Raw genomic sequence first — 27,023 nt, forward strand, 5'->3', positions numbered from 1 at the left:
TTGTGTAGGAAAAACCCTGGAATAAATTGGATTCAGATTTAGGCTGTAATCCTATAAACACCTACCTGTGTGTATGTCCCATTGATCTCAATGGTGCTTACTTCTGAGTAGACCTGTATTGGATTGCAGTATAACTCATACTTAGAGTAGACCTATTGAGATCAAAGGGAATTAAGATAGTTGTGTCTAACTCCCATTAGAATACAGTTGGGTCTGTATTCTAACCCATTGTAGTTAAAGGTTGTGTGAGCTTATGATGTTAACTCAGAAATAAATACCAGTGATTACTGTTTTTAAAGCTCAATTGAAAACTTTTCTTTTTTCTACAGCTTTTAGAACTTGACTCTGTTCTTACTTTCACACTGTTAGTTTTATTGTCCCCTGTGCCTATTCAGTGTTTTCTCTTCCCTCTCTTATTTTTTTATTATGATTTTATTAGAATGTAAGCCTATGTGGCACGGTGTTGCTGTTTTATTCTTTTACTATGTACAGCACCTTGTACACTGATGGTGCTATCATCATCATTATTATTATTATTATTATTATTATTATTATTATTATTTCAATGAGGTTTACTCCCAGGTAACCATTTCCAGAGGAGTAGGGAAACAAATACTTAACACTCTTCAAATACTTAAAAGATTGTCACACAAAGGAGGGCCAGGATCTCTTCTCGATCATCCCAGATTGCAGGACACGGAATAATGGGCTCAAGTTATGGGAAGCCAGATTCCGGATGGACATCAGGAAAAACTTCCTGTTAGAGCAGTACAACAATGGAACCAGTTACCTAGGGAGGTTGTGGGCTCTCCCATGCTAGAGGCATTCAAGAGGCAGCTGGACAACCATCTGTCAGGGATGCTTTAGGGTGGATTCCTGCATTGAGCAGGGAGTTGGACTTGATGGCCTTATAGGGCCCTTCCAACTCTACTATTCTATGATTCTATGAACACATAGAATACCCCCTCCCAAAAAACAAACAAAAACAAAGAATCTTATGGCACCGTAATGTCTAACATTTATTATGGCATAAGCTTTCATTGATAATAGTGTGCTTCATCAGTTGCATGGAATATCATCATTAGTTTTATATACACTTATGTACATATATATAAAAACATACACACACAGGTGTAGGGAGAAGGGAAAATATGTTAGCAGTGAAGTCAGAAGGGAATGAAATGCAAGAAATAAAGACAGTGATAATTACATTAAAGTTTAGATGTACGTAAAATGAATGACCATTCACAAAGTCATGTTGATAAACACCAGGGAGTGGGAGAAAGTGTTTCAACCATTATTATTATTATTATTATTATTATTATTATTATTATTATTATTATTTATTTATATAGCACCATCAATTATTACAGGGTGTGCTTCTTCTTTTTTACATTTCATTTCATTTCACATTACATTTCATTTCATTTCCCTCTGACCTAAGTGCTTACATATTTTTTTGAAACTGTACACCCATGTGCATGTATACTGCCCAATTTATAACACCTTGTTCAGTCAATGAAATGGACGCTAGTCCTTTAAAGCTTATGCCAAAAAAAAGTGTTTGTTTTTAAAGTGCCACAAACTCTGTTAGCTCCTAATAAAACGGACAAAAAATTCTGCAGAACTTTAAATCTTGCTCACTTTATTTATTTATTTATTTATTTATTACATTTTGGAGTTGTATTATTGGTCCTAATAAAGGCATTGCCTGATTAGGGATTTTGTATTTGTTCCAGTTTTTGTTGCAATGACCCACTACAAGTCTGGGCACATTGCTGCACTTTCGCCACAAGGTGGCACCATTTCCCTGCACCCAGGGAACAGAGGCTGTTGTTGTTGGCTGAATTTGAAGCGATCTGTTGGCCATGAAAGCAATTCGGCAGTCAGAAAGAAAGAAAGAAACGGAGGGGAGATACCCACCCTTTCCTTCAGCAGATGCCTCTAATTTATTTGGTTTAAAATCAATAGCTGTTTCCCTCTCTAAAGTTATGCTCCATGTCATGATTGTCCCACCTGAGATTTCGGTTAGCCTGAGCCTATGCCAAATTAGCTTGGGCTAGGTCCACACTTTCCCTTACAGTATTTTTGAGGTTGTCAATGTACCAAAGGACAAAGAAGTGTTTTTTGCAGTCCTCTTGCATTCCATTCAGCATTGAGCAGGGGGTTGGACTTGATGGCCTTATAGGCCCCTTCCAACTCTACTATTCTATGATTCTATGAAAGGGACGAAATTCCACACGTCTCCCACTGTTTCTGCATGAGGGCAGACATGAACAATGTACCCAGGTCAAAAAGTGCTTCAGAGGTATTCTTAGGCCTTAGCTAGACCTAAGGATTATCCTAGGCAAATGGACGGGTCGTCCCTGCCTGCTCCCGGGATGCCCTGTGTGTCATTTGGATGCACAGTGATGATCCCGGGACAATCCTGGGATATAGGCCGGGTCTAGCCATGGCCTTTGTCTCAAAAAGATGGGGGCAGAGCCTGGTCAACCAACTTATTTTATTTATTTATTTTATTACATTTATATACCGCCCCATAGCCGAAGCTCTCTGAGAGGTTTATGAAAGTTAAAAACAATTAAAAACATTAAAAACAGATATACAAAACATTAAAAACCGTCAAAAGCATAAAAACAATATCGATTTAAAAGCAATATCAATTTAAAACAACTATTTTGGGGTCAACTTAGTATCTATGGAGGACAGGGAGATGGACTCAGGAGATCTGATAGTCTAATACCATAAGAACGTTTTTTCCTGAGTGCCGTAGTCCTTGGGGGGGGGGGGAATCTTAGAACAGGGGTGGGTGACTTCTAGAGGTTTAGGTGGCATTTTTGCCTCCAAACCCCTGGTGTGGGTCACAGTCCATAGAGAGCCATGGGACAGCTGGGGGGAAAGGCAAAATTGTTGATTTGTTGCCAAAAAGTGATGGTACAACAGTCCATAGCACTACAGAGCATGGCAACGGTTAAATTTAGCTTGTTTCCAGATTAACCCCTTTGGTGCTCTGGCGAACACCCAAAGGGCCACCTATAGCTTGCAAACAACTAAATTTGGTCATTTGAGCACTCCGTAGCCAATATGGATGGCATTGTTTTGTTTTTAAGTTTTTTAGAAAATTGGGTAATAGCGGGTGGTAGGGGCCACAATAGGAGTAGTAGGTCTGCATGCAACCTGTGTCCTGTGGGTTTCCCACCCGTGTCCTAGAATATCAATGATTACCTGTTGAAATGTGTTCCTGATTCTGGTGAGACGTTGCATAGGGGTTCTGATCACCACACTTTACTACAATTTATCAAGTATGGCAGGATTTACCAAGGTTCTTTACACTTTTGGTCACTAGGGGCCAGTAAACATTCCTGTTTAGCCTCTCTTCTTTCCCATATGAGCAATGAGTAAAGCAGGGAAGGGGTTCACACTACTTCCAGGGTACAACTCACTGGAGATGGCCTTGCCAGTGTGGTTGATGCCCCTTGGGAGGAATTGTCAATACACAGACCATTCTCCCACACAAATCTGGATCTGCACATTTCATAAAGTATTGGCGAATCATGGTCAGCTGCGTTTTTGAGTGCCCAACAGTTCTCATCTACTGTTGTGTCTTGCTGACACCAGGGGAGCCTATGAGACTCGTGGAAAAAACATCTGTGTCAAGGGGCTCAGTGTCTTCACCCTCTCTTTCTGCTAAAGGATTGGGACTTTCTGGACTGGTGGGGGTCTCTTCTGGATCAAGAGCAGAATTAATGGGACACTTCCTCCCCACTTTCTTTTGATTGAGCAAGCCAGGAAGTTTTCATCATTTGCCAATTCAGAAAAGGGGAGGGGGGAGGGAGGTTGTGGCTGAGTTTGGCACAGATGAGTTATGTTCTCCAATAAATAATTCCCAATAATAAATGGTACTGGATTTGAGAGTGAGTGGCCACCACCCAGTCATAGAGATCATGCAAGCTACACCTGCTGAAATTTCTTCTTTTGCCCAGGGATTAAAGGTGCAAGAGCCCTGTCCTCACTTCCATCTGACCACCCTAGGCCACAGGGCAGGACCCATGGATTCCAATCAATGGGTGGAAATGGCAAGGAAGCACGTTTCTGCTATTAGATGAAACTCCTGAACCGTAAGAATACAGGCATGTGCAAGGGGTGTACTGGGTGCGCCCAGGCACACCTTAATGTCTCAAGCAATAAGTGCTGAATTGAGGGGGGCATTGAGTAGGGATCCAGATGCAGTGGGAACAGTCCTCTTGCTACCCACCGGAATGCTCTGTCGGGAGCTACTCTGCTGGGAGCCACGCTTCAAAGAGGCCAGGAGGAGGGCCCCTGAAGGCTAATATCGCCTTGTAAGCCCCTGCTCCATCCAGTGTCACCATAAAGCCCCACCAATGCTGGGGGTTGAGGAGCCTCTCCTCTTTCCCCTCCCTCACCTGCAACAGACCTCCCGTGGTCAGGCAAGACAAATGCGGAGTTGGGCATCAGTGTCTAGAGCAGCCTTTCTCAACCTGGGGTGCTCCAGATGTGTTGGACTGCATCTCCCAGAATGCCCCAGCCAGCTGGCTGGGGCATTCTGGGAGTTGTAGTCCAACACATCTGGAGCACCCCAGGTTGAGAAAGGCTGGTCTAGAGTGTTTAATAAATAAATGAATAAAAATAATGTCCTTTATGGTTGACTATTCAATAAATGTTGCCTTCAAAAAAAAATTCTGGGTGCCCACCCTAATGAAATGTGCTGCGCACGCCTATGAGTCAAAACTGTTTGATAGGGGAACAAACTGAATGGGGGCTCTCCTGGATTGGAGGTATTTAAGTAGAGCCTTGCGCTGTCATCTCTCAAGAATGCTGTAGTTGCAAAATTCCTGCCATGAGCAGGGGGCTGGACCTAAACTTTCTTTAGGTCAGTATAGTTGACTTCATGTCATAGAAGTTCAGCAGTGGAAGCACCTTTTACCTACAGAAGGTTAGTAAGGCATAGGTCTACAAAAACATATGAAGAGGTTTGTTAGTCTTGTTTTTCTGCCAATGACTACCAGTCATGTTTGCCCAAGGCTTTTGTGCATTTATCTGCCATCAAGATTATTATCATAATGAAGAGTTTGAATTTAATTTTGACAACTGACAGTACAACCCTAAACATATTTATTGTGACATCATTCCCACTGAGTTCAATATGACGTCTTCCCTAGTGAGTCTATTAAGTCTTGCAGCCAGAGGTACAATCTCATGATCCTAGTTAGAGCGAGTGTAGATGATGCTGATGACGAAGATGATGATTAAGCACTATCAGTATCTCCCTTAGAGGTGTACAAAATACGGTAAAGGCAATGCCATTTATTGGACCAATTGCACATCCGCACAGCTTACTCGAGTTAGTTATTTCAGTATAAATAACTTTCCCTGCTATGGAAATAAAAGTGTAGAATCCTAGGCAGTGGGGAAATTGGGATTTGGGAAGCCAATTTGATTTTTCTACCCCTTCAGAAGAAAACAACTGAGGTACTATTGAAGCGTGCAGTAATGAGATGGTAGCAATTAGGGCTGTGCGTGGAACCCCCCCCCCGATCCGATCCGATCCGATCCGCACCTGATCCACAAATTCCGGATCAGGCCCGCTCCACCCCGCATCGATCCACCTATGGTCCGCTCTGCTCCGCTGCCCCCAACAATGCGGGGAGTCCTGAAGCATTCATCACTGATCAGTCATATATGGAGTCCAACAAATGCTGAAGCTGAATATACTACCAACTAGTACTAGACGATAAATGATATCTAATCCACAATACTGAAAATGGGAGGAATTCATTGTACAAACCTATTAGCTGATCTAAAGTGTAAATTCCATCATCAGCCCTCCACATAAAACTTCACCTCTCTATTTGCAAAACTGGATTCTCCCATAAGGATAAGTTTAGCATGAGAATATGCATGAAGCTTCACTTGGAAAGCCGTTGCATTTGAACTCTCTCTCTCTCTGACCCATTGAAGTTCCCTTTCAATAACTTCCTGCATTCTAGGGTTGTAATGCAGGAGGGAAACCTGAAACACCTGCTGTATGCCTCTTAGGCCTATTTCACTCATGACATTTCCTCTACCTGGCAAATTTCCTCCCAGCTACATTTGAAAAACGCACAGATTTTTTTGTGACTACACAGTTGTGTGAAACAGCATCTCAGGACATACGGTCATGGTGCAATAAGGATCATTTCTATTTAGAAAAATTGTCAAGTGTGAGGCAGCGCTTACTTTATGTTTAAAGACATGCGCCCTGCCTTGAGACTGTGCAAATACAAGGTGAGGTTGACAGCATGTGTGCATGGCATTAACTTGAGCACATGTCAATTAGCTTACAGATGGGAAATTCCACAAGGAGAGAAATATTTTCCATGTTCATAGACTTTTGATTTTCTTGAACATTTTCTTAATGATACAGAAGGGCCTTAGCTAGACTTACCTAATAGTCCGCGACGAAGGAGGGAAGATCTCACGTTATGATTAACGCGAGATCCCTCCTCCGTTTACACGTGAGGTGCAACAACCTCAGGAAGAGAAGCATTGTGCCCGCCATTTTAAAATTATTTTTAAAGGAAGAGGAGCACACGGCTTGAGGCCTGGGCATCAGTTGAAGCTGCTGCCCGGAACACAATGGAGCCAGGTAAGTGGGGGGTGGGGGCTTACCTGGCGCTGCCACAGTCCGTGCAGTGGTGGCGCCATGTCAGGGGGGAGGGGGGCTTACCTGACTCTGTCACGTTCTGGGCAGCGGCTTCGACTGCAACCCAGGCCTCAGTTGAATCTGCTGCCTGGACCGCGACGGATGATGGAGCCAGGTAAGTGGAGGGGGTAGGGTAGGGGGGCTTACCTGGCTCCGCTGTCCGCTGCTGCCACGGTCCATGTGGCAATGGACAGCAGAGCCAGGTAAGGGTGAGGGGTCTTATTCGGCCCCCATTTTGTCCCCCTTACCTGCCTCTGCCGTCCGCCGCGGAGGCAAGTAAGTGGGGAAGGGGGGCAAAATGGGGGCCGAATATTGATCCGGAACTACGTAGCTCTCTCCAGATCCGTTTCCAGAGTGGATCGGGGGAGTCGGATCGACCTGAACCAGTTCGGGCCTGATCCGGAAGGTCCAGATCGGATTCCAAACGGTTCGGGTAGGGGGTGCACAGCCCTAGTTTCAAGGGCCCTTTCTACATGTATGGATTATCCCAGGAAAATGGAGGGATTGTCCCTGCCTGTTTCTGGGATCCCCTGTGCACAGGGATGATCCTGGGACAATCCCAGGATAAATGGCTTGTGTAGACATGCCCAAACAAGAATGGGAGTAGAACCAAGCTGTGAAGTGGAGTTCAGAAACTCTTGATGAACTTCAGCATTCATGGTTCTCCCATCCCTACTTCTAGTTAGAATCCAGAGAAATTCAGGCTTCTGCCTTCTTAGTCAAGTTAGAAACAGAAAAGCTCCTGCAGCACAGAATTAATTACTGTTGAGTTGAAAGATTTAATGACATTTTCAAGATGCCAGGTTTATTGAGGGTATATATATAAAAGCCATTCTTGACATTTACATTTTATCATGTTTCTCACCTGCCCAAGGGTCTCTACTTCCCTTGCTCGGCTTCGTCCATTTTCTGCTGCTGCCCCTTATGCCTGGAACGCTCTTCCAGAACATTTGAGAACTACAAGTTCAACCACAGCTTTTAAAGCTCAGCTAAAAACTTTTCTTTTTCCTAAAGCTTTTAAAACTTGATTTTGTTCTGACTTTATACTGTTAGTTTTACCCTACCCAGTGCCTGTTTACCCTACCCTGTGCCTGTTTGCATTCTCTTCCCCTCCTTACTGTTTTATTATGATTTTATTAGAATGTAAGCCTATGCGGCAGGGTCTTGCTATTTACTGTTTTACTCTGTACAGCACCATGTACATTGATGGTGCTATATAAATAAATAAATAAATAAATTATTATTATTATTATTTTTAATAATAATAATAATAATAATAATAATAATAATAATAATAATAATATCAGGCCACTCAAAGCATACAACCGCACTGGACAAGAATGAATAAACTAATGCAGTCTGAGTTTAGGCTGTTAACTTCTCTCTCTCTCTTGAGGGAGTGTTGTTAAGGAGCAATCCTCCTCTTGTCCCCTAATGAAACCTGACCTTAGGGGAAGGCACTGAGCTCTTGGGCATGTCTCCTATATAGCTTGTAGGGGCTAGATAAGGGTTAGAACACCAAAACTCTGCTACATCTGCTGGCTGAAAGCATTCAAGGACTTTTGCTTGGTGTCTGAAGAAACGCTGCCCAGGTTGGGCTTCCAGCCTCAAGCAACATCTGCTTCACCAGAAGATCACAGGTGAGAAGACGCAGGGTTGAAATTTGGTGGTGGTACAGGGGGCAAGATTAGGGTGGCCAGATGAAAAGGGGATACCCCTTTCGTTTGGGGAAGAAGGCATGACAACCTATACGTCTATTTGATATTGGGACTGGTTGAAATCCGATTTCACTAATGCACAAAGGATGTGAAGTTCACTGGGTGTCTTTGGGCCAGTCATCAACTCTCAGCTGAATCTACCTCACAGGGTTGTTGTTATGAGGATAAAATGGAGAGGAGGAGGACCTTGTAAGCTGCCTTAGGATTCATTTAAGAAAATATGTTGGAAAAAGTCTAAAGCTGCAAAAAGTCTAAAGCTTTTGTGAACTGCCCAGAGAGCTTTGGTTATAAGGTGTTATAACATGAAATCATCATTGTCATCATCATCACCCTATGCACATTTTCCTGAGGGTAAGCCCCAATGAGCATATTTCATTGTTTTGAATATTTTATTGCTGTAAAAATTTTGCCCTGAATTTTTGCCTCTGCCCTGAAAGACCGCCAAGAAATGTTTAAAAATAAATAAATAGTGGGCCTAGCATCTAAGTAAACATGTACAGAATTGCACTGATGCTAAATCTTTTTTAAAAAATTCCTTAGCCCTTTTACAACATTTTCTTCTTCTTCCTTGTACCCTGTACTTACCATAGTATAGCCTTTAGGGTGTAGAACAAGAGTGAAACAAAGATCAGTCATCATGCACCTTTCAACCCGGAAGGCAGGCTGGGGTCTGTGTGAATCAAAGTCAGCTACAGAAGCTTTAGGCTTCTGCATGCATCTGAGTGCTGTGTTTGGGCTGGGAAGGTGCCCAAGGGCTAAACTTCCTGCTTCATGAAATGACAATCATGGTGTCACCGAATGTGGTGCTCTAGACACATATACAACTTTGCACATGTTCTCAAGATGCACATTCATTAAAGGGAATTTTAACTTTGGCAATAGGGTATCTGGCAAAAGGGGGCCCAGGCTTCTTCAACAACTGGGGAAATTATTAAGCACAATAAAATTAAAATAAACACTCATTAATTGGGGAAACTGATTTGCCCATTTGAAGGTTCTCTCTAAATTGCCCACAGGACTATTTGCCAAACTCCAAAAAGTCAGTGGACTCCTTTCAATACAGGAGGCTTCAGTAATGCGGTCCCAGGAAAGTACCGGTCCAATAGCTACGAATGAAAGTGATCTATTAAGCCAGCGCACTGAGTGCACAGAGCTTGGAGTTCACAGTTTGAACAATTGTGTCAAAAGATCCAAAGGGTGCCATTCTTGGCACAACAGAAACATAAAGCATCTACAGAAGGATTCTGAGGTGGCCACAACAGGAATTCCAGGCACAAAACTACGGATTGTAGCAACTTGTGCCAGAGCCGTCTCTCAGTTGTGAAAGACAGCAATTGGGGAATGAGCAGCAGCATCGAGAAATTCCAGGTTTGAAATCTGGCCAGTGGTTTGATTTTGTTCGGGGAAATGACTTTGGGATGGCAATGCACATATAATTACGTTAGCATTTATGCCCATACTAGGGCTACTGGATGTTTGCAGTTTTGATTAATAAGTATTGCCAGATCTGACCTTGTGTATGTGACCAGTAGGGAGATTAGGCAAATTCACTTCACTGTCACTTTCCCCATTTGGCTTAGTCATGGATTTCTTAAAGGAATCATGCCTGCCAACTCTTCCTGGAGTCTGCAGTACCTGCTAAATAGCCTGCTATTGTGTAGCTGACTATAACGTTTCCTTTTTCTTTCATGTAAATATGCAGGGCCCCAATCCAGATCAGGACTACTGCACACAAATTGGGGGTTAACCGTTCCTACCCAGGGATCTTTTCCCCACATGTGCAGACTGCTAGCTTGGATTACTGTGAAATAGGTTTCTCCAGGTGCTGAAATCTGTAGTTTCAAATGAGTTGTGTCATGTGTTGGGGATCAGGCCCCACCTTTGACTTGTCCTCAACCTTTGGAGCAGGTAATTTGTCCTCTTCCATGCCTCTCATTCCAGCCATTTTGTGAGGGTGCCCAAGACAGTTTCTCAAATGGCCAAATGTGCCCCAGGACCTGAAAAGGATTACTGTACTGCATCTTTCAGCATCTTTTGATGGGCTGACATAATCCACACTTTCTCAGCTGCAGAGCCACCCATGAACTTGGTCCTTGGACAGAGGATGGGGGAAACCCACATAAGTTCAAGTGCAGGCTGATGTCCAAAACACTATTTTAGCATTCAAAAACCGGGGCAGTCAAGAAACCAGTGGTCTAGAAGCCAGCGTCAGCAGCATGGGGGTTCAGTAAACAAGGAGCAGAGTCAAGAAAGGGCAGTTTGTAAGCGTCTGGGAGCTGAAAGATATTGTACATATTGTTTCATCAGTTATGACCAGACTTCAACTAAGAATTTACATCAAGGGTGCAAAACCTCTCTAAGGCCAGGGGCCTAATTCCATTTTGGGAATGCTCTCAGGGGCCTTGTTGCAGTGGGCAGAGCGGCTGAATGCCTTAGAAGGTAGGTGTGTTGAGAAACATGTCCGTGAGGATAAAATAAAATTGTTACAAGCTTGTCTGGAGGTGGAACCTAACCCCAGTGAAATAAAATATGATAAATAAGACGAACTCAGCATTGTGTTGGAGAGGTTGTCAAGAGAAAGGATCATGTGGTGGGAATGTGAATTTGTACAAAAATTATGGAAAATGGTGTTTAATGAAATAAAAGAAATTATAGGAATGGAGATAGAAGAGACACCAACTGTGGCATTGTTGTCAGTGTATGGAGAATTGAATTGTAATCAAGAGATAAAAGAATTGATAATGAATATGTTAACAGCTGCAAGATTAATGATATCCAGGATCTGGAAGGTTCAAGGGGTTTATCATATAGAAGATTGGTACAAAGAAATATGAGATATTGCTATTAACGATAAATTAACATGTAACATGAGAGTCAGAAGAGGAATGATAAAAACAAACGGTTTTGAAGTAATATGGAAACAGTTTTTAGACTTTTATTATTAAAGGGGAGAGGGAAAACACCTCCAGAGGAATTAATGAGATTTTGGAAATCAGAATAAGATCCTGGGGTTGGGGGAGCACGTTAATGTTAATCAATGATTATATTAAATGGAATTAAGTTAAAATATATGTTTATTAATTTGTTTAGTATGTATTATGTATTATGGGGTAGTATTTTATACTGTATTGTTTGTATTGTTTAGAAAAATTATATATATATATATATATATATATATATATATATATATGAAGGTAGGTACAAAATACTACATCAAATATTATCTTATTTAAATTTATATTTATTTATTACATTTATATCCTGCCTTTTTTCTTCTAAGGAACCCAAGGCAACGTATACATAATCCTCCTCCTTGTCTCCATTTTATCCTCACAACTACCCTGTGAGGTAGGTTGGGCTGAGAGTCTGCGACTGGCCCTAAGTCACCCACTTCATGGCTGAGTGGGGACTAAAACCCAGATCTCCTGAGTCCCAGTCCAACATACTAGCCACTATACCAGACTTAGTTACTGCTAGTAACTAAGTCTTAGAAGTGGTATTTCAGTATTTTAAAATGGGGGCAAAAACTGTACAAAACCTATAAAGCCATCAAGTCCAACCCCCTGCTCAATGCAAGAATCCATCTCAAAGCATACCTGACAGATGGCTGTCCAGCTGCATCTTGAATGCCTCTAGTGTGGGAGAGCCCACAACCTCCCTAGGTAATTGGTTCCATTGTCTTACAGTCAGGAAGTTTTTCTTGTCCAGCCAGAATCTGGCTTCCTGTAACTTGAGCCCATTATTCTTTGTCCTGCACTCTTTGATGATTGAGAAGAGATCCTGGCCCTCCTCTGTGTGACAACCTTTCAAGTTTTTGAAGGGTGCTATCATGTCTCCCCCTCAGTCTTTTCTTCTCAAGGCTAAACATGCCCAATTCTTTCAGTCTCTCCTCATAGGTCTTTGTTTCCAGACCCCTAATCATCCTTGTTGCCCTCCTCTGAACCCCCTCAGCTTGTCTGCATCCTTCTTGAAGTGTGGTGCCCAGAACTGGATGTAATATTCATGATGAGACCTAACCAATTCCGAATAGAGGAGAACCAGTACCTTGCATGATTTGGAAGCTCTACTTCTATTAACGCAGCCCAAAATAGCATTTGCTTTTTTTGCAGCCACAATGACTGGTAGTTGAGAGAAAGTGGGTATGGCCATTTAGGGAACCCCCAGAGGCCCAGATTGGGGACTTAAGTTGGGTCAGATATGGCCCCTGCACCTGAGGGTATACACCTGTGGCTTATATTGTCTGGTCTCCTTGACCTGCCCAGGTCCAGCTGCAAACACTTAGTTCTACTTTCAAAAGACCTTTTACTCCTGAGGAGCTACAGTATTTGGGGCTTTTATATACAGGCTCCCTTATAAGATGGCTACATGAGCCTGTACTGACAGCAGAATGTTTAACATGTTCTTAAACTCAGGGAAACAAAAACAAAATACCCCAAAAAAAATCAAAATTTATGTTTGAAATAAGAAATTCTGGTTTTTGCAATAGTTTGCTATGGGTTGCCGACACCTTTCTGTCAACAAAGTCCCCCCAGACCCCAATATATTCAAAATGACACAGGACAGTCTCTCACTGGGTGTATCATTCTACAATTCTTGATGTCTATGGTGCCCTCACTGCTGTGACTTCACTCATTGCTAAAAAATTGAAAGGTAGGTGCAGGCATGTTTCTTGTAAAACAATTGGGCAGAATAGGGCCTGCACATTTGACCTGGTATCTCTGATTCAACAAGGGCTAGAGACTTGTTTTGTTTGTTTTAATGATAGCTGCAAAACCAGCTAATGGTGGTAATGGGAAAACATGATTAGAGATTTGAGTTTGCAGGTGTCATTTGACTTTTCCTTTTCATAAAGATCATGTCAGGCAGTGGAACAGGTGCTTGAGTTAGTAACAGGGCTAATTAGTGCAAGTCCAATCCAGACAAGATGGATATATTTTTGCTCAAAGTTTGATCAACTGGAAACATGGAGCTTTTCTACAGAAGGCTGCTAATATCCTGTATCTTCTTTCAGTTTTGCCCAGAATTGAGATCTGAGCACTTCACACGTGTTTCCTTTCCTTTTCTACTGCATAACTTCAAGGTGGCACTGTGGTATGCAGAATAGCACAAACACACAAGAGGCACACATATTTTCTTTTGCTTTCACAATTAAAGCTGCATTTTCCATGCTCTAAAAAGCACATGCTGAAGGGTCACGTTGTCATCTAAAGAACCTGTAAACAGCAGTGAGAATGACAAGTGCACAATAAATGCCTCATGTAGAGACGTCCATGGTGTTCAACCTGTTGAACTGGTTTCACTTCCCCTAAAGAATCAAGTCCACAGCATATGGGTGCTGTTAGATCCAGTCCTTACTTTGGATACCCATCTGACATCTGTGGTGCAAAGCACTTTTACTAGTTTAGCCATCAGCTGTGGCCTCTCTTGGCAGAGGAGCTCTTGCCATGATCATTCATGCCCTGACACCATCCATACTTGATCGTTTCACTATGTTGTATGTGAGATATCTTGTAAACTATTTGGAAACTTCTGCTGATTTGGAAACTGGCTCATTAACTGTGACTAACTGCATAGAATATACCTCTCCAGAATTAAACAGACTTCATTGGTTTCCAGTTTATTTCTGGTTACTGTTCAAAACACTAGTTTTGAATCCATGTGCCCATTCCTTGAGATCTGTAAGAGCCCCCAATCCAGCTCCTGCTACTACCTGCAGAAGACAGGTGGATGGAGATCAGTGACAGGGTCTTATCAGGGATGGCTCCTGAGTTGTACAATGCTCATCCCAGGGATGCTCATCCGGTGTCAGCTTTGTTGTCTTTTGGCACCAGGTAAAGATATTCTGTTCTCTCAGGCTAATTTTATTCTTGCTCTTATTATTTATTTTTTACATATCTGTACCACTTCTTTGCAATCAACCAAGTTGACGTTCAAAAATATCAGAGAATCAAAATCAAACTCAAATGACAACATTGTGAAACATTTAAAATAACTTTAGAAACTATAACAGTCATAAGAACCACAGCTTGGCTTTTTAAACTTTTTTAACAGCAAAAATGTATTGTGGTTTTATGATGATTTCATTGACGTCTTTGCTTTTTAAAATTTCTCAGAGATTTTAACACTTTTCCTTGGGCAGTATCCAGTGCTGACCGCATGGCAGCAGAACACAGTGCTAGCACAGCAATTGGAAGTGAGCCAAAAACACTCTACGAAGGGAGTGTTTGGCAGGATACAGATGTTTTAATAAATAAATAAATAAATAAATAAATAAATAAATAAATAAAATTATTGAAGAGCTGTTGTAGGGATTGTAAATATTTTTTCCCACTACTAAGGAGGAGCATCTCTGTGATTCCCACGGTTTGAGAATGGAGATGATCAGATATTTCCACAAATAAATTTTGAAAAGAAGATCTGCCCTCCACTTTCATGGCAGTATGAATCATGTCATTATGTTTGGTAGAAATATTTATCCAGAGGAACTTAATGATAGAAATATGTAGAAGGAATAAAAGCAGAAATAATGAGGATGATCTAAATAAAAATGTTTAACTTAAATTTTAAAATAAATATCTTAGCTGAGAAAGACAATTCATTGTGTTCTCTTTTTATACAGTTTTTTGGGGAACACCATTTACTTCTTTATTTTCAACTGTATCACAGAACAAAGCAATGGAAGACCATTTGGAAAGTTACCCAGTGAAAGAAGTATCCAGACCTGGTAAGATGCAATATCTTTAATTATTGGCTTATATTTGGATACCTTTGTGAAGGAATGCTTATTTTGATGCCCTCAGGGAAAAGAATTGTGGAATCTGTTATGAATTTTGGTTGATAGCCATGAAATGGCATCCAACAGTTATAATGACCTCAGTCGTTACTACACACAAAGGTATTTTTCCTAAAAACTTATTTATGTATTCAGTTTGTGCTTCATCTTAGTGGCTGGCATAATTTTTTTTAATACCAGTTGCTATTTATCCATTCTGCCAGATCTTCACAGTACCAGGGAAGAGCATGCATTTTTTGGCTCTGAAAATCTGCATGAGTAGTATGGCAAGCTGCATGCTCTACTGCATTATGGACAGCAGTTTCTAAGCTAGCCTGCTTGGATCTCATTTTATACTGTTGTTTTATGCTTTGAATTGTCTTAATTTTGTAAACTGCCCAGAGAGCTTCGGCTATTGGGAGTATAGAAATGCAATAAATAAATAAATAAATAATCCAGCAAACTGATCCCTCTTTGTAATGTAACATTGGCCCTGTTCAGAAAACACCTTAAACCACAGCTTTAACCATGGTGTTTAACCCCAAAAGCCTTAAGCACCATGGTTAAAGCTGCGGTTTAAGGTGTCTTCTGAACAGGGCCAGTAAGTGACTTATAGAGCTGGGAAATTTTGGAAGAGCTGTACCTGCAGGCTCCACTTTGCAACTGATAAAAAAGGCTATTATTATTATTATTATTATTATTATTATTATTATTATTATTATTATTTATTGCATTTTTATACCGCCCAACAACTGAAGCTCCCTGGGCAGTTCACAAAAACTAAAACCAGTATAAAAGTATAAAACAAAGTATAAAACAAACAGTGTAAAAACATGATATAAAATACACATTAAAATTGATTAAAAACATACCATACATGATTAAAACATCTTTAAAACATTAAAACATCTTTAAAACATTCTAAAGTTTCACTAGATAGGCCTGCCGGAATAGCGCCGTCTTTATTGCTTTTTTAAATACTAAAAGACCATCAAGTTGACGAATTTCCTCCGGCAGGCCATTCCACAGTCTGGGAGCAGCAGAAGAGAAGGTTCTCTGGGTAACAGTTGTTAATCTAGTTTGTACTAGCTCAAGTATATTCTTCCCAGAGGACCTGAGTGTGCAGGGCAGATTGTACGGGAGAAGGCGATCCTTCAGGTAGCCTGGAGCCAAACCATGTAGGGCTTTAAAGGTAATAACCAACACTTTGGACTTTGCCCAGAAACTAATCGGCAGCCAGTGAAGAGATTTATGATTTTATTAGAATGTAAGCCTATGCGGCAGGGTCTTGCTATTTACTGTTTTACTCTGTACAGCACCATGTACATTGATGGTGCTATATAAATAAATAAATAAATAAATAAATAAATAAATAAATAAATAAATAAATGATAATAATAAGGAAGGGTTCACACAAGATGCAGAGTCATGATTCGCACACGACACACATTCCTGCATTGGGGTTGGACTCAATGGCCTTATAGGCCCCTTCCAACTCTGCAATTCTATGATTCTATGATTCTATACCAGTGACCAACCTGGCTGCCATATTTTGGACTAATTGAAGTTTCCGGACTAGGCACAGAGGTAACCCCATGTAGAGCACATTGCAGAAGTCGAGCCTCGAAGTTACCAGTGCGTGCACTACCGTTTTTAGGTCTTCCGACTCTAGGAAGGGGCACAGCTGGCGTATCAGCCGAAGCTGATAGTACGCACTCCTACTATCTAGGCTATCATTTGGAGCGACGGATCCAGAAGCACCCCCAAGCTTACTTTCTATGGGGAAAGTAAGTAGCACAATACCTGTGTTCGGACATCACGATAAGCCAGGATTTTCTGGAGCCCTGGTTTATCAGTAACAAGCAGCATGCTAATGCACGCTGTCCAATTGCTCCTGCTTAGCTATTCCTACAAGCAAGAGCAGCTAAACAAACCACAGCCCTTCCATACATGGTTTGTTTATTGTGATGTCTGATCTGAGGATTTTGGCTTGTCTCTACCCAAACAAACCAGAGTTATGAGCTGGTGTTGACTTGTCTGGGAGGAGCCAAGTGGACTCATAGAGGAACTCTGGCTAATAATTGCATCTGAATGTGTCCAATGTGATCACTTAAATTATCAAATGCTGGCGACAACATCATGAGAGCTGGTTTCAGACCTTGTATTATCCAATTAGCAGAAGAATTATTCTTTAGTGATACATAACTATAAGCTTTCCTTTGACACATGATGCATGCCATTGACTTGGGGGTGATCTACACCAAACAGATATTCCACTATGAAAGTGGAATGAAAGCGGTATATAAAAGGCAGGAGCCACACTACTGCTTTGTAGTGATATTGAAGTGCACTGCAGGATCTACACTACTGCTTTATAGTGGTAATGAGGTGCCCTGACAACTGTTGGGGCCCATTGACACATACCATATACCACTTTCATAACACTTTCATAGTGTTATATCCTGCTTGGTGTAGATGTGTCAATGGGCCCCAACAGTTGTCAGTGCACTTCAGTACCACTACAAAGCAGTAGTGTAGATCCCACAGTGCACTTCAATTCCACTATAAAGCAGTAGTGTGGCTCCTGCCTTTTATATACCACTTTCATACCGCTTTCATAGTGGAATATCCTGCTTGGTGTAGATGAGCCCTTGTAAGGAAAACATTCAAATTCATTAGATTTTTTTTTCTTTGTAGGTATAAGAAACATAATTTGAGATTAAGTTTCATTATTCAAATCAGGTTTTCAAACATGTGTTTTCAAACATCTTGTTCAATGGCTATACTTTTAAGAATGGAGAATTATCCTTGTAATCTGTACTCTGTAGATTTTCCTGAAGGACATCACATAAGCAATTATATTTGCATTTTTAATTCTTTATATATCTATTTATATATGTAGGGGCAGGATGGGGGATAGATAGATATAGTGTTCTCAAAACATTTATTGTGCTAATTCTAGCCAACTTTCCCATCAACAGAGCTTCCAAGCAATGGCTATGACAACCCTGCTTTCCAGCTGAATGAAGCAGATGCACAAAACAGTCATTTTAAAAAGAAGAAAAAGTAGGGGGGTTTTCTCAAGCTCTTTGGTTTATTTGATTTGTCTCAAATGAAATCAGGTTGACTTGATATTCTGCTTAAATCCTTTTAGGAAGGAAAATGAGGAATCAAAAAAGGAAAAGAAGGAAAAGATCAAGATGGTTGGATTTTTTGAGCTGGTGAGTGTGTAATCTGCTGATTTGCTTTCTGTCTGTCATCTGGAGGACATGGTTTAGATGTTAACTTCTCCACATCTACAGAGGTAGGGAGGACAGGAGCATCCCTCTGACTCATGTACTTCTTCCCTGCTCCCCTCACTGGACAAAGGAATCACAGAATCTCCTTTTTTCTTAACTAAAAGTTACGTTTTATACACTCTGAGGGGAAGAGGAGGTGTGTGAGAGCACATCATCTTGATCCTACAGAACGTAATATGGGGAGAATAGCAACCAAACTGGCCCAAGAGTTTATGGTACATTTGCATATTGATATACATCATATTTTGAAATATAAAACTGGCAGTAACAGTAAAAGTTGATACATGTATCTGTTTAAGCATAGAGTTTTTAAAGACTGCAATCTTAGGCATGTTTAGACAGAAAAAAGTCCTACAACTCCCAGCATTCCCAAGCCAGCAGTTGTAGGACTTTTTTCTGTCCAAACATGCATAGATTGTGTCCCAAACCTGTGAAATTAGAAAGATGATACATAAATGATTCTCTCTTGCTATCATACATATATACTAATTAAGAAACTATTCAAGAAGTGCTGTGACAATTCTTGAAATGAGACTTGCCGGTTTCTGGAATCAGCTGGGCCTGAAGCAGAAGGTGACATGTGAATACTCCTCAAGCTTGCTCCCAAAATGGAAAGCTGGCCAGTAGTTAGTCAGAGGATTGCCATCCATTGGGCAATCCCAGATATAAGGCTGCCTGGATTTCTCCACGTTAAAGAGAGAGGCAGTAGTCCTATATACAGCAGATATAACCACAGTAGCCTCCTTGTATAATGTTGAGGATTATCTGAAGAAGAAAATTAAGTATCTTTCCTTCTCTGCTACTTGGTCCTGGATTGCTTCAGATCAAAAAGCAAGCCAAAATATGCCCTAAAGGGCAAAGGAAGAGTGATGCTAAGTCCTTCTTCCATACAGGACCAGTAATGATGACAACCAGCTGGCTGGTTGTTTTGCCCGAAAGGGCAAATAAAGAATGATGCCAAAGCCTGATGCCATATAGAATCAGTAATGTTGGCACCTAGCCCCCTCTTGCTAAGAAGAATGATATTGATTCAATTTAAATTCTTCCAGGTTTTGTTTTTTTAAAACACACACACACACACACACACACACACTATTCCTTCTAAATGAAACTTTGAATATCCACTTAGTGAGTGAACTTTACATGAGGAATGGACCAACTAAAATTAAGCTGGATTTCAAAGGCAGTGTTTTGATTCCAGTTGCTCAAAGAAGGAGAGGTCATGGGAGGAAGGAAGCCCCCATAGAGAAGGTGTGACCTGGGGGGAGATCTAAGAAGATCCTGTCTGAATGTCACATGGAAGGTCTGCCTGCACAGAGTGAGATCTCCGCCTTGTGGGCAAATAGGACAAACAGAGGCCCAGCAGTTGCACTCTGATAAAGGTTCTTCTTCATAGTTTCTGTGCCTCACACATGCATAGCTGGTAGGCCTAGTCATTCGGTCTTCCTCCAACCACTCAGACAAATCCTCTACTTTGACTTCCACCTCTCTTTCTCTACCCAGCTAACAGCTTTCCCCTGACACTATTTACTTCTCTAACTCTTCTGTCTCCCAGGACTCTCCCTCCCATCTTCCTCTTGAAGTTTTCTAGTTACCATGGCAATGGGTAGCCCACCTTTTGCCTTTGTTACTTTCTAATTGGCCACTTCTCACATTATTTATTTCCTATGAGAAGCTCTGTGGAGCTTTCCCTCACCAGGGCACGATCTACACTACTGCTTTAAAGCGCTTTATAACAGTTTTGACAACTGTTGGGGCCCAGGACACATGGAATATACAGGTTTCAAAACGTTTTCAAAGTGCTTGAAAGCAGTAGTGTAAATTCCCCTCAGGTGGCCTTCAGATGCTGGCTGGGGATGATAAGAGTTGTAGTCTAACACAACTGAAGGGTCCAAGGCTGTGGCAGTGTATTATTTATTCATTCTTTCAGACATACTGTCCAACTTATTCAGCTTCTGCTTATCTGATTGATTGATTGATTGATTGATTGATTTTAAATAAGTCTCAGAATACTGGAGTAAACATTCTTCCATAATTTCATCCATATTTTCCTTCTTTTTCTTTATCAATGTAGTTTAGTTTTGCAGATGGATTTGATATCCTTTTGATGATAGTGGGGATCATCGCAGCTGCTGCAGCTGGAATAGGACAGCCCCTTAAGGTCGTCATTTTTGGTCGCGTGACAAACACCTTTGTGGGAAACAATGTAAATGCATCTACAGGTAAAAATTAGAATACTTCTCCAAACTGCGTTTTTAGGATTTGACTTTCTAGACGGGGAGATGCTGAGAATGCCATTGGAGGTGACAGGACTTCAGAATACTGTCCCTGCTGACCATTAAAAAAAAATATCTTAAGTAATCTTAATAAAATGTATTCAATAAAATACCCCTTTAGGTGTTCAGTATACATTAAGAGAAATTAAACTTCACTGAAGCTTAATGAATCTTTACAGAAAGTGTCCTATGGAAGAAGTTACGCCAATAGGATTTGGCCTATAAGTACCAAATCCAAGTATTGTAGCATGCAAACCAATTGGCTGAAAAATGACTTCATTCCTGCTGAGATTATCTTAAACCTCTGAATTCAGAGCCTTATGGCAGGCGCAGTGGAGGTGAGCTGTCCTCCTCCTCACTCCTCCTACTCTGCATTTTCACCAGACGGGCTGTTTTGTCCTGGAAAGAGGCTGGAGAGGCCTGGGGATAGTTTGTATCTTGACCTCTCCAGTCCCCTCCCCTCCCTGCCCATTGGAAGGCCCCCTTCACTTCTCTCTGAGATTGCATTCCCAACTGTGGTTCTTTCCACACTGGCTGTGAAGGGGAGGGGGGCTGGAGTGCAGATTCGGATCCAGGAATCCAAAATATCACATGACCTCACAGACACTGTCTTGAAGCAATAAGATTGTTCCCTAAATCTCTTCACTAGTTTTGGCTGATTAACAATATAGAAACAGAACTCATTATCTAACAAGAATCATAGTCCTGAAAGTTTGAAACATTCATCCCTAAAGTAATAAAAGAGACATTTCTAGAGGTGGGGCCTTTTTTCAAACTTGATAAAAAGAAAAAAAAAGGTTGGTGGCATTTGTGAAAAAGTACCTTCTTACAGTTTTCCTTTTTTTGTAGTTCGCTTCAACATGGGGTGGTTGTGTGTGTGTGTTTAGCTTTACTAAGTGATTATGGACTAATCTACACATACAGCCCTTTTGCAGTTGAAGAGGGATTGATGCGAGGTTTCCTGCTTCCGGGATCGTCTCTCATGGGGCACAAGCGAGGCAGGTTTCCCACAGGTAAAGGGGAGCTGTTGTGGGAGGACATGTGCCCTGTGACAGAGGTTCTGAATGGGTATCGGGAGAACTGGGCAGGACTGGACAGATGGGTACGGGGCATGGGATTTTTTTTAATAACTCCTCCGAGATGTGCACCAGCACAGATACAAAGCAACACAGGTGGAGATAGGTACTGTATTGAAAATACGCTCCTGCGCATCAATACATGTGTGTAAAAAAAGAAAAGAAACACTCAGCGATGAAACACACCAATACCCATGCACATGCCCCTCACAGCAGATTGGCTGTTTGCTGTGCCAGGAGCTCACTCCAAACAGCAACAGCTTCGTGAAGGGGGCACACACACCAGCCACAGAGTTCCAAATCGTAGAGAGAGAGACCAAAAAAAAAAAAAACCCATGACAAAAGCAGTCAGCGATATTCCTGAATAACCGAGATCACAGCGGGAGTAGGTGAACGTCATGTGGCCCGGTAGGGATGACTGCAGTATTATTCAGGAATAAACGGCTTGTGTAGACAAGGCCTAAGTGAACACCTGATATTTTTTAGCTTACTTCAAGTTACAACACATTGAAAATATCTTCACATGAAACTGATGTACTCTGCTTAGTCCTGGGCTAACTGCATATTATATTGTCAGTGACAGACTTAAAGTGTCTAGAGAGGCCCAAAAGACATCAAGTATGAAAGTCAGAAAGGGGGAAGGTACTTAACAAACTTTAACTGTTATGTGCCATTTTAGTTTTTAAACTGCTGTAATCTGCCCAGAGAATATTAGTTATGGGGCAGATTTAAAGCACGCTAAATAAAGAAAATAAAGAAATAATAAACAAAACTTTTCTTCCTAAGACTGCAGCACTGAGTTAAACGCCACTATGATTTAAAACATCTTCTGATATGAGTTATTTTACAGATGGCGCACAAATGAGTAACTCTTCATGTCCACAAGCAACTACAGATATAGAAGCTAAAATATCTGGGTAAGAACCTGTGCAATTATTACTTTGGACACCTGGGGCAGGGTCCTTTGGGGGAGCTTACGCCCCCTCTGATTCCCTTCTGCAAGCAGTGCCCACGGCATATGGGAGGGTAATTTGGTGCTTCTGAGGGCACACAAAACAAGCAGAAATGTTCATTTCTGGAAGGAGGCAAGTTGGCAGAGCTTGCATAGGGAGCTAGAGCCAACCTCCTTCCTTTCGGAAATGAATGTTTCCATTCCTTTTGGGGCTTTCTTTTGGAAGGGCTAAATCTGCCTTGTGTAAGCAGTGGGTCCCACTTGCGCAGTGGAATCAGTGGAACCCACCACTTGCAGAAGAGAATCTGTGGAGCAGAAGGGAATTGGCGTAAGCGCCCCCAATGGATTCTGCTCCTATTGTTCCATCTTGTCGTCAGGCCAAATTTTTCTCGCCTTCTTACCAGTAATTGTATTGATTGTTTATTTGTTACATTTACACCCCACCTTTTCCTCTAAGGAGCTCAAGGTGGCACACATGACCCTCCTCTCCATTTTATCCTCACAACAACCTTGCAGGGAAGGTTAGGCTGAGACTCCATGACTGGCCCAAAGTACCCAGTAAACCTCATGGCCAAGTCAATACTGGAACCCAGGTCTTCCAAGTCCCAGTTGAACCATTTAACCACTACACACACTGGGGGGGATCTACACTACTGCTTTAAAGCACTTTAAAGTGCTTTATAACAGTTTTGACAACTGTTGGGGCCCAGGACACACTGCATATACAGGTTTCAAAATGTTTTCAAAGTGCTTTAAAGTGCTTTAAAAGCAATAGTGTAGATCCCCCCGGGTTTCCTATTTGAACCTACCTAAGTGAAATTGAGGTTATCTTTCATTTAGAATCAAAGTATCTTGAATTTGCTGTTCTATTTTATCTTTTCACTTTAGATAGTATTTGTTACTTTGTGAAAATGTTTGATTATGGACCCAACCTTGAACTGTAAGCGAATGTCTTACAGATTGCAAACCAAGTTCCTTTGTGACAAAGAGAAGGTATCTCACTTTCCTAAGCTTTGTGAACTGTCTTTTGGACAAAAAGCTGCATAGAAATAAATTATAGCATAATACCTTGGGCATGTCTACACCATGCCTATATCCCAGGGTTATCTCCAGGTCATCTCTGTGCATCCACATGATGCTCAGGGGATCGTGGGGGCAACCCCAGACAACCAAGGACTTTACCTGGGATATCTGGGACTATGGATATACTGATTTATTTATTTTTGCTGTCCCGGGACCATCCCAAAGAGCGTGGGCCATGTGGCTGCTGGTCCTGGGGTGTCCCTTCCTCCCTCTGAGTAGCGGAGGCTCCGTGCCCATGAGGGGGAACGAGTTCATGTGTGTGTGTGTGTGTTTTTAAAAAAACAACACTTTTGTGGTGGAGTGTAATTGCGCTCCGTCTCCGCTCAAAGGGAAAATATGGCACCCGTGACGTCCCTCTTTCCTTCCTGGACGTTGCGCAGCCATCAATACGCTGGGGGAGGATCGCGGAAGCAGGTAAGTCCACAATTCTTCCCCCTTCCTCCCTCCATCTACACCCTTAGGTGTTGACATGCCCTTTATTGGCCCTTTGTATCCTCCACAGGCTTGCTTACTACTATGTTGGAATGGGTTTCAGTGTCCTGCTCTGTAATTTTATCGGGATCTGGGGCTTTGTGACTGCTTCTGCAAGACAAACAGCAAGGATACGTGAAAAGTTCTTTTTTGCTGTCCTTCACCAAGAGATGAGCTGGTTTGATACTACCCAGATTGGAACATTGAATACCAGACTAACTGAGTAAGAGATTTTATTTATTTATTTATTTATTTATTTATTTATTTAATCAATTTATATACTGCTCATCATATCAAAAGATATTTCTAAGCATTTTACAGAAGCAAGTTAAACTACATAATTCCAAATACAAGAAGTCATCCGTTAAATTTAAAAACCAAAGCTAAAAACACAACCATGTTACTGTTTATATACTTGGGCAGTATCCAGTGAAGAATTCAGGCCCCACCTATTCCCTTTTGCCTATTGCTTCCCTTCCACAAGCGCCGAATCTGTTGCACTACCAAAACCCACCATTTACACAAGGGAGATTTAGCGCTTCCTAGAAGAATCCCCCAAACACTTGTTTCTTTAAGGAGCTTTCTGGTGTGAGCTCCACCCACTTCCTCCTTCCATAAATAAGCATTTTTGCTTGATGATGATGATGATGATGATGAAGAAGAAGAAGAAGAAGAAGAAGAAGAAGAAGAAGAAGAAGAAGAAGAAGATGATGCCAGGGCATGAAAAGGGGCTGCGATTGGAGTGGGGAGGGATATGGGATGGGATGGGCAGACCAGGCAGGTTCTGCCCCACAGGACACTGGAATACCGTAGGGTGGAGTACTGAGGGGAAAGGAGGGCAAGAACAACCCATGATGAGCCCAATTGTCTGTTCCATGTAGCTTATTCACAGGGTGGATTGTCAAGTTGTGTGAATGTGGCCAATGTGTATATAGCATTGCAGATTTATTGTGCCTCAGAACTTTAAAGCGTTAGTAAATAAAACCCATACTCAGAGAAGAAGCAGGTGGGGTTTTTCGCCTACTACTGTCATTACAGTTTACTTCTGTAGGCTTTCAAGAAAAGCAAATGAGATCTTTAACAGTTGAAAATTTTCTGTTGGGTTTTGGCTCCACAAAAAGGGTTTTTATAAAGCCCATCATCCCAATCCTAGGTGTTCAGCACTTTGAACTTATTCTTAGCACTCTTTCCTATATGAAAAGTAGATGTATAAAAACAATGACTGACTTTCATGGGTTTCTTTTCTTAATTGCAGTGATATTAACACCATTCAGGAAGGTATTGGAAGCAAGATCAGTATAATGATCGAGATGTTTTCCGTATATTTGTCGGGGATTATCATAGCATTTGTGCATGGATGGAAGCTGACCCTGGTGATATTGACTGTTAGCCCTCTTCTTGTTGCAACTGGGTGTGTTTGGTCATATGTAAGTTACCAGAGCTACACATCATGGAATCATATAATTGGAAGGCATCTCAAAGATCATCTAGTCCAATCCCTGACTGATTCAGGAAATCCATCACTACAGAATCCCCAGAATTGGTAGCCTTCCAGCCTCTATGAAGCAGACTTCACCACCCTCTAGGTGGTCTGTTCCACTGTTGAACAGCTATACTATCAGAAACTTTTTCCTGATGTTTAGTCTGAAAATTTATTTATTTATTACATTGATATACCGCCCCATAGCCGAAGCTTTCTGGGCGGTTTACAAAAGTTAAAAACATAAACATTAAAAAGTATACAAAATTTAAAAACATAAAAGCAACAGTATAAAAACAACAGTACCCATTTTAAATCAACAGTTCTGGGGTCCGTTAAAAAACAAACTTAGCGTTGTTAAATGCCTGGGAGAAGAGAAAAGTCTTGACCTGGCGCCTGAAAGATAACAACGTTGGCGCCAGGCGAGCCTCATCAGGGAGATCATTCCACAGTCGAGGGGCACCACCGAAAAGGCCTTCTCCCTTGTTGCCATCCTCCAAGCTTCCCTTGGAGTAGATACTCGGAGGAGGACCTTAGATGTTGAGCGCAGTGTACGAGTAGGTTCATGTCAGGAGAGGCATTCCATCAGGTATTGCGATCCCAAGCCATGTAGGGCTTTATAGGTTAAAACCAGCACCTTGAATTGGGCTCGGAAATGTATAGGAAGCCAATGCAAGCAGGCTAGAATCGGTGTTATATGCTCAAACCTCACTGTTCCAGCTATCAATCCGGCCGCTGCATTTTGCATAAGCTGCAGCTTCCGAACCGTCTTCAAAGGCTGCCCCATGTAGAGGGCATTGCAGTAATCTAATTTGGAGGTGTGTTTTTTCTTGTAATTTGAACCCATTCAATCAGGCTCTACCCTTTCAACAAACAGAAAACAAATTTGCTACATCATGTGTAGGATAGCCTTTCAAATGAATTTATGTCTATAAATCAATCAATGACAAAATTAAAACACGCATGTATGAGTTTGCATTTCGACATCCTGGTCATGCACTGCAATGTTGTTCTACATTGTTGTCTCTTCAACACAAGTTGTATGACTTTGAATCAAGAAACTGCACTAGTCCTGTTAATGATTATTTTGAACCATTTCTAGAAGAGACAGAGCAAGTGTGACTTAGTGATTATAATGCCACATGTACGAAGGAGACCTGGATTCAAGTTCCTGTCCAGCCATAAAGCATACT

General features: G+C 41.5%; 1 protein-coding gene across 1 annotated transcript in view; it reads left to right on the top strand.

Moving 5' to 3' along the window:
• Positions 1 to 15,096: 15,096 nt before the first annotated feature.
• LOC134397226 (ATP-dependent translocase ABCB1-like) overlaps positions 15,097 to 27,023 on the top strand; it is a 49,335-nt gene continuing 37,408 nt past the window's right edge. Inside the window, exons 1-7 of the mRNA XM_063123700.1 lie at positions 15,097 to 15,145; positions 18,175 to 18,259; positions 18,348 to 18,414; positions 20,567 to 20,714; positions 22,695 to 22,761; positions 24,382 to 24,573; positions 25,606 to 25,777. Of these exons, the coding sequence (XP_062979770.1) occupies positions 15,097 to 15,145; positions 18,175 to 18,259; positions 18,348 to 18,414; positions 20,567 to 20,714; positions 22,695 to 22,761; positions 24,382 to 24,573; positions 25,606 to 25,777 (780 nt within the window). The remainder of the gene's footprint in view (positions 15,146 to 18,174; positions 18,260 to 18,347; positions 18,415 to 20,566; positions 20,715 to 22,694; positions 22,762 to 24,381; positions 24,574 to 25,605; positions 25,778 to 27,023) is intronic.

This window comes from Elgaria multicarinata, chromosome 1, assembly GCF_023053635.1.
Source record: "Elgaria multicarinata webbii isolate HBS135686 ecotype San Diego chromosome 1, rElgMul1.1.pri, whole genome shotgun sequence".
Lineage (NCBI taxonomy): Eukaryota > Metazoa > Chordata > Lepidosauria > Squamata > Anguidae > Elgaria > Elgaria multicarinata.